Source organism: Bactrocera oleae, chromosome 2 (assembly GCF_042242935.1).
Source record: "Bactrocera oleae isolate idBacOlea1 chromosome 2, idBacOlea1, whole genome shotgun sequence".
NCBI classification, from domain to species: Eukaryota; Metazoa; Arthropoda; class Insecta; order Diptera; family Tephritidae; genus Bactrocera; species Bactrocera oleae.
Genome location: NC_091536.1, coordinates 78,869,405 through 78,877,768, shown reverse-complemented (window position 1 = coordinate 78,877,768; position 8,364 = coordinate 78,869,405). Strand labels below are relative to the sequence as shown.

The 8,364-nt window shown below is 38.6% G+C and overlaps 1 protein-coding gene across 2 annotated transcripts; it reads left to right on the top strand.

The window, feature by feature from the left end:
* The first annotated feature begins 3,599 nt into the window (after positions 1 to 3,599).
* LOC106614566 (chymotrypsin-like elastase family member 2A) lies at positions 3,600 to 8,361 on the top strand. Of its 2 annotated transcripts, none has more exons than XM_036370851.2 (5): positions 3,600 to 5,030; positions 6,775 to 7,024; positions 7,093 to 7,797; positions 7,860 to 7,947; positions 8,008 to 8,361. In XM_036370851.2, exons 1-5 carry the CDS (start codon positions 4,931 to 4,933, stop codon positions 8,173 to 8,175), a joined length of 1,311 nt encoding a protein of 436 aa, XP_036226744.2. In that variant the 5' UTR covers positions 3,600 to 4,930; the 3' UTR covers positions 8,176 to 8,361. The 2 variants fall into 2 exon arrangements, with proteins under 2 accessions (XP_036226744.2, XP_014085833.2); XM_014230358.3 differs by having other exon boundaries at positions 3,601 to 5,030; positions 6,778 to 7,024.
* Positions 8,362 to 8,364: the final 3 nt, after the last annotated feature.

Here is an 8,364-nt window from a genome sequence, read left to right as displayed (position 1 = left end):
GCTTATGTACATCACCGCCCCCTCGCTTCGCTCTTGGTGTGCGCTTCACTGCGCGACGCCATTAAACCTCATCATCTCCGATTTCATATCAGAGTTTTTCGACCTGATGCCTCTGCACAGCTGATCGCACGACTGCCTGTCTTCAGCGCTTCTCCAGCATCTTCTTTTTTTCACATTTTTCCTCAGCGTTTACTGTTATTTGTATTGTTATTTATTTGTTCAACGACGTGGTGTTTTGTTGCTTGTAGCGGTTGCTGCATAAGAAAATCGATGATGCAACGGCAACTACAACCATTGAATAAGAGCACATCCACGCCAATGGCAAAAACACGACTGCAACTCACATACATGCAAACAAAAGCTTTGTAAACTTAGTGCAGTGGAAAAGATTAACAAAATATAGCCTATACACAAAACACATTTGAAGCAAACATTTGAAATGCATTGCACAATAAAAGCAGAAATTTCATTCAAGTAATGAATTGGCTAAGTGCATGTTAAAGCGATTTTAAGGTAGACCGCTTAGGATCTACAAAAATTTTAACTAAAAGTATTCTCTACTGGACCAGCACCCAATAACTGAAATAGCTGAAAGGTGACAGTCAAAGATCAAACAACAGAGATAGATAGTAAAATCTATATAATGTAACTATAGGTCAAAATATATTTACTTCGCCACTCAGAAATTTCAAGCATTTCTTCTCATAGTATATTAATGAAATATGTTGGCTTTTTATGGTATTAAGGCAAAAACTTAAAATTTTCCGCAGTTACGCCTATTTTTTGAGCCTATGAATACTCAACATATACTACTGTCATATTACCCAATTTTCGACGAACAAAACATATGCGTGCAGTTTTTAAAAAATCCTGTTAATGAGAACTTCATTTCCGACATACCATACCACAAACAAAAATGTCCGAACCAACACTATTAGTAAAAAACCGCAATCGATAACAAAATATCGGGGCATAACGTTGACAATAACATGTGAGGGGTATGAGCGCAAGTGAGATCCGTGATTCTGTCAGAGCATTTAAATGCTAGCCAAAGCGAATACACGTCATTCATTTTGCCTTTTATTATTTGTACGTTTTCCTCCTTCTCGTAGTTGTGGCTGCCACTGTTGCAACTATTGTTGTTGAATTGTTTCACTTTTCATTCACTGTTTCTTTGTCGTTTTTGTAGATGCACCAAGGTTGGACAAGGTCTTCTACTGATCTTCGATTTCTCTGTGACTCTTGAGCTCTTCACCTATGAATGAATGCGTGCCAGCTCATGTCTGTATGAATGTGAGTATGTGCCATACATGCAAAGTAAACTGTTCCACAAGTTCGACAATTAAATTCATATTTACATATTGTATAATTTAAATAGAAGGCGATTGAATATGAATCTCTGTGCAATTGTAGTTGAGTCATCATTAGGTTTCTTATAAAATCTGTCAAGCCCACGGAGATCCGTTAAGTAAAATACACCATGAAATTAACATGTTTCATTTATTAAAAATATATATATAAGTTATTAAATTTTTCTATCCAAACGAAGACCAAAAGTGAATAATAACATTAAAAAGTTGTGTATAATACCAATAAGGTCTTAAGTAAATGCAAGCGCTGGTTACAAAGCCGTCGATTCCGGCAATAAAAATTTATTTGTAATTTTTGTTTACATTTATTGTTTGCTTCCTGTGTCTCTTCGCTACATTGTTCGTTGCTGAATGAGACGATTGCATCAACATTGCGCTAATGAGACATCAAAAGGAAACCCCGGCAGTCACAAATAAAAAGCAAAAAGCATTGCTCATTGTTAACCCATTTGCAGTGCACAACAACAAATTTGCTGGCACAACGAACAATAAATGTAAAAATATAACTGAAATTATGTAATTGATAAAGATAAATTGAATATATCCATGATACCCTTTTACAATTTAATTTCTCTGGAAGCTAAGTTCGTTTTATTGATTCATTAAAGATTGATTCATTATCGCTAATAAATTCGGACCTAAAACTGTTGCGCCAACGAGGGCCGGAATTCGAGCTCCCTTAAAGCCTTCTATCCAAAAGTATGCATCGAGTATTGTTGAGTTTACTTTTTGAGATAAGAAACGGAAATGCTGTAATTAGTACCTTATTATTACTCTTAAGAAGAGACTACTACATTGGAACTCAAGTATAGACTAGACTCTTAATAATGCTGCTTTGAACTAGAGGATTTGACGTAGACTGTTTTAGATCAGTTACATGCGGTTTCCTGACTTTTGAGGTTGACTGTAGATTGCTTTTGAAAGTACTTTATATAGAAAAATATATAGTGTATTAGGGGTATACAGTTAAAATCAAGCTTTGGTCGAAATGTAGCCTGAGTAGCATCCAAGAAAAGTGTCCATTTTGTTGTTTCTGAAATATAGCTTTCTTCTGTACTATATGCTTATGTTTAAAACTAAAAGATTATGTTGTTGTAAATTAATTATGTTGTCAAATAAAGGTAATATAAATAAATTATTTTCAGCGCATTAATTGGCGCCCATAAATCAGCTGATAGCGGTGTAATCCATTGTGCTACTTCGTAATTACAACCACATGTGTGCACACGGCTAACGTAACGCAAATTTCACAATATTTGTGCTTTCAATGAGTTGAATTTCAACACTTCGGCAACCAACAGTGCAGCATCATAAACAACAAAACATCTTCGTCATTTCACATTATAAACTACACCATCATCGTGCCTGTCATCACTAAAGCAACAATAGCAGCGAATTCAACAACGTTAAATGCAAAAGTAACAACAAAAGTTACGGTAATTATGTGCCCAACAACGGTAATAACTTCAACAAGATTATCATTGGCCGTAACAACCAAAAGAGAGACACAACCCAAAAACACCAGATGGGCGCCAGTAAATAAAACGACGAACCTCTTGATGTACACGGATGCCGCAATCCGCCTACATGACAAAACTAATGCCAATGGTCGCGACAACAACTACAACTACAACAACTCTAATATAAAAGCAACAACAAGCGGACAGGTAACAACAACTTCCCGGTTTATGTTGCATTCAACAATCAAGCGGATGCGATTTACGGCTGGCATGCGCTAAACGAGAGTGAGAGTGGTGAAGTGGTTGTTATTAGCGCAGCTACAGCCGTGAGGCGGAAGAGATGATTTTCTTTGAATGGTGGCTTATGTTGCCACCGCGTGAACAGCTAGCGCTAGAAGGCTAGCAATGATACAATGACGACAACAACAGCAATTAGACGGCTACAAAACCGCTGCTTTGGCTTGGTATTAACTGGCAGCCGACGGCTATCGTAACATGGAAAATGAAAACGAAAGTAATCGAGTAACCGCAATGCGCTACTCAACGCCGGAGCGGGTGCGCCGAGTCTGGCCACCTTGGCGCATGGCGGCGCGGTTGGGTGGCTGCTTGACTACCGACCACTAGCACAGCGACTTGCGCGCGATGTTATTGTTTCATTGTTTTTGTTTCAATTCTACTTTGCAGTTACTTTTCATCATTGAGTCGATTTTTTTCTCGATTCATTTTTATTTTCATTGAAAATTTCCATTTCCAACATTCATTTCATTTGCACTCGCATTTTGCACCGGCGGCGCGTATGGCGCTAGTTGGATAGTTGGAGGAGTAGACGGCTGATGTTAGGCGATACAAAAGGTGGCGAGCGGCAGCATGTTACTGGCCTTGCGCCACACTCATGGCACCCCAACAATGCGCTCTATGGAGGGGGAAGTGTCGCTGGTTGCAGAGTTGGGCTCTGCCAACGCGCGGCGCCGCCGTTGGGGCTGTAGTCGAGGCCGCGTTCGCAACAGGAGCTTGGTGCAGTTGCATTTGAGTGGTGATAGCGTGCGAGTCGTATACCGCGGAATGCAGTATGGTTTTAATTCATTTTCAAACGAGCGCGTGTTAAACTGAACAGCAAGGATAACGGCAATTCCAAGGCACGTTGCCTATAAGTATAACTTATAGCTTTGTGAAAGAGTTACCGTTGCGGTACTGGGGATGGGCACAGATAATAATTGGTGCACCTGTCGACCATCTGTGACCTTTTATTACATAAGCGCCTCTCACTTTGGCCAAAACTAAAGCAAGTAATATTTTTCACTTGTCTATTGTGATCATCGCGTTCACTTTTGCGAAGCAAGTCTCTTTCGAATATTTCTACGCTCGCCTGCTTGCGCTGCCGCAGCTGTTTTTCGTGCGCTTTGTTGGAAGTGATTAATGGACTTTTCGGTGAATTATACACAGAAGCGAATTAGCATTGCTCGCCAATTATGAACTACACCAATAATTAAGTGTGCAGAATAAAAGCAAATACGCGCTAGCACGCGCACTCAACAGAAACTACATAAAACAAAAACAATTTAGTGTAAATGGCAGATCATAATAATAAAGTAGAAAACACATTTGAATAAATGTAATAAAAAGTTGGAAGCCATTTGCATACCAAGAAACCTCAACGAAAAGAAAAGTATCTCGACCTGGCATTTTAGTAGTCGGTATTCGAAGGCCCATTCAGCGCCACCGCATAACTATTTGTTCGTTTGTCATGTGTACACTACGTGAAAGTGGAAATTCCGCGCGCACCTAACCAAATCCGCATCTGAAATTCCGGTGGCGCAATCGCAGAGCCAATAAAAAGCTTACAATTTGTGTAAATAAGGACTGTTTTGACACCGCATCGCCATTCAACGGTAATACTCGTAAAGTTCGCAAATTGAGTGTTAAGTGTGACTGGACACCTGTTTAACGTCGCATAAATGGCTGCGTAGGCGATCAGTGCGTCTTCGTGCGTGGGAGCTCGTTGTGGAGGAAAACACGTTTGCATGCGGAAATGCGGCGCATGTTGGAGGCACTCGACCAGTGAGCAGTCCATACAACAAACAGTGAATAATGTGATTAAAGATGTTTTTTCTGCCTCGCTCACTTTTGCTTTGTCTCATCATTTTTGTGCCAATCGCAGCAGCAACAACTCGCAGTTTCAATTATCAACAATTTAGTGCAGGTAACTCCAAAAGTGCATAAATAACACTCGATTCCTTTGTTATCAAATATTTGAGCACAGTTAGTGATAACGGTTAATTCGTCAGATGCATTACGATCCGCTTCGCTTAGGGACGATGAAGATTCCTTGCTTTAAGGATTAAAATAGCGTTAGGACAGCGTGTTCTCAATGATGTGCATGCATTTTTTATAGTATAAAAATAAAATTTATTTTAGTGAAGCTGAACATTTTTACAGAGATCAAATCAAAAACATGATTTTTAGGCGTTTTTCCATTTTTTGGGCCAAATAAAAAGATATTCTGGATACTCCGAATTTGGGTTAAAATAGAGCGCAATGTAGGAAGTAACTATCAGTTTTCGAATTCAAATTGGTCGAAACTAGCTTAGTTGCCATTTCGAAGTCGTTTTGACACAAACTCGTTCGGGGTCTGAAGGAGAACGGCTCACCTTAATGGCTTATAACGATTGAAATTTTCTATTAAAATTTTGCAAACGTATTTTCAATAGTTTTTCTATAAACTCTTGAAATAAAAACGAAACCCGATTTTTAAACCCCTATTTTGGACAAAAAAAAATTTTTTTAACACTCACTTTTAAAGTGTTCTAGAAGCTGTGGAAAGTCCTCTTTCTGGCCAATTAAAAGTTATCAACTTAAAATATTGTGGTCATTATTGGAGTTTAAAAAAAATTCTTATGCTTATCTTAAGCGTTAAAATAAATTTTCAGTCAAAAACCGTCAAATTCGCTAATTTTTATATAAATGTGAAGAGTTTAAACCAAAAAAAATTTTTTTTTTGTGCAAAAAAAAATTTTACGTCTAAATTTATTTTAAAAGTGAGTGGGCCTAGATGTTAAAAAAAAATTTTTTTTGTGTCCAAAAATTTCCTTTTTTTATAATCTACACATTTTACCCTCAATCTAAGCAAAAAAAAAAAATTTCCACTGTAATGCATAACGTATACTGAAATATTTCTCATCTATTTTCTTGCCATATCATTTCTTGAATTTGACCTTTCTCGTATTTAGCGACTTATTATAGGAGTGCTTTTGAACATCGTCTGATTTTTTCGTTTTGAAAGTATGCGTAAATCTAATTTATCACTTCAAAATGCTCTGATCCTAACTACTCGTTTGAACCCAATTTCATCAAAGTATGTATCTAAATATTTTCTCGAGTCGTGGCTTATTTATGGAGACTGAAATCGCACGAATAATAAATATCTTCCTCTGTATTCAACATTAACTCAAATATAAAATATAACAAAAGTTATCCTATATATAGGTATATAATATTTTTTTAGGTTCGTAAGCTTCCTATTTATTGATCTAGAAAATAATTTCAGTTGAGGGTAAAATGGAAAATTTCCAGTTAAAAATTGTATTAGAAAATTTCGTAAACTACCCTAAGGTTAGACCGGGTCCGATAGTTGATAAGCTTGATATAACACAGTCAGCTAACGTTCTAACAACACACAAAAGACCTATGTTAAACACTTTTTGATATAACGTTGAGTCTTTATAAAGCTCCAAGTAAGTAGTTAGCAATATCCATTGTATATCTGATTACTTCTCGGACAAACTTATGCTACCTAAGGGCTCTTTCAATAAAAAAGAAAAAACACGATGAGGGCTTTTCAGTCTTTATTTTAACGGTTTTAAGTTTTGCATTCTGCTTCCAGATTTGTTAAACTTAAGACTTCTATTTACCACACGAGTATATTATATAAGGGTTTTTTTCATAAGTAGGTTGCGGATCGCGCTCCAGTCGGCGTGAACCACGCGCCGCAACAGCAGCAGACTCAGCTCAGGAAACACAACAACAAGTTAATCGTACTGCTCGCATAATTTCTGGTGCTCCAACAAAAGATGGGCAATATCCATGGCAAGCATCACTCGAGCTTCTGCACCCATCAATGGGCTTTTTAGGCCACTGGTGCGGCGGCGTACTTATTCATCCATATTGGATACTTTCCGCAGCACATTGCATACATAAGTGAGTAAAGTGACATTCTTAAATATTTCCCAGTTTATGATTCACTTTTTTCGACCTTGTCCTTACAGCGATCTCTTCAACCTACCTATACCGCTGCTGTGGACCGTCGTACTAGGTGATCACAATCGGCTCGAAGAGTCCGGTTATGAACAACGCGTTCCAGTCGACAAAATCATACTACATAAACGTTACCATAACTTTCGGCATGATCTCGCGCTCTTAAAGCTCTCTAGTCCAGCTAATCTGGCAAAAACCTCCAACATTCGTGTAATATGTCTGCCATTCGCATTCAATGAGCAGTCGCTGTCGGAAATAAACTTGCCAAGCAGTGACGAAGAGATAGTTGCCGAAGGTGAACCAGAAGATCCTTTGGAGCCGGGACTCTCAGGAGTGCCAGATTTGAATGATAATTTCCTACGTAGCGTGCAAAAGGTGCGACGCAATCGAAACGTAACGCTGCCCAGTATGCGTGAACTAATGAACACGAAAATACTTAGTCGCTTGAAGCAGACAGACATGCAACGGCATGGACGCATGCTACATTCGACACACCGACGAAATGACAAACTCATGAAAGTGCAAGGAAACTATCGAGAATACGAGGGTAGTGCAGATTCACGCAAGCACTACTGGACGGATGGCGAAGAGCTAGAAGACTACAAAGATCTGCCTTACAGTGACTGTGTAGCGACGGGTTGGGGTAAATCAAATGTCAGCAGTGACCTAACGAATGTGCTGCTGAAAACACGAGTACCGCTGCACAACAGCGAGAGGTAAGTCTAGATTAAGGCTGTATGTTTTTTTATAAAACTGACTAATTTCTGTAAAACTGTAGATGCAGAGCGGCGTATGGCAGTTTCGTGAAGATCCACCGTGGCCACTTGTGCGCCGGTAAGCTGAACGGCAAAGGCGGTACTTGTGTGGTAAATTTTAGAACGAAATTGAAGAAACATTCATAATATATTGCTTTTGATACACTACAGGGTGACTCAGGTGGCCCGCTGCAGTGTAGGCTCAGCAAAAGCGGACCATGGCTCTTGGCCGGGATAACATCGTTCGGCTCGGGCTGTGCCATGGAGGGCTTCCCAGATGTTTATGTGCGTATTTCATACTACATGAAATGGATCCAAGACACTATAGCGAAAGAGTAGCCAAGAACAGCTTTAGCCTGCTTATGTACCTATGTATATACATACATATATACTTTTATTATATAATATATATGCATAATTATATGTAAATACTAGTTATTAAAGTACCATAAGTAAGAAAATGAAAATGCGAGACTCTTTTTGAAATTGTACTTGTATTATTTGTTCGAGTAAACTAACTAAAAGAAA

Excerpts from the sequence above, each read along its gene's own strand:
- LOC106614566 (XM_036370851.2), top strand. The coding sequence starts at position 4,931 with ATGTTTTTTCTGCCTCGCTCACTTTTGCTTTGTCTCATCATTTTTGTG. Across the intron at positions 7,798-7,859 it reads CCGCTGCACAACAGCGAGAG|ATGCAGAGCGGCGTATGGCA; the intron begins GTAAGTCTAGAT and ends GTAAAACTGTAG. Across the intron at positions 7,948-8,007 it reads GCAAAGGCGGTACTTGTGTG|GGTGACTCAGGTGGCCCGCT; the intron begins GTAAATTTTAGA and ends GATACACTACAG.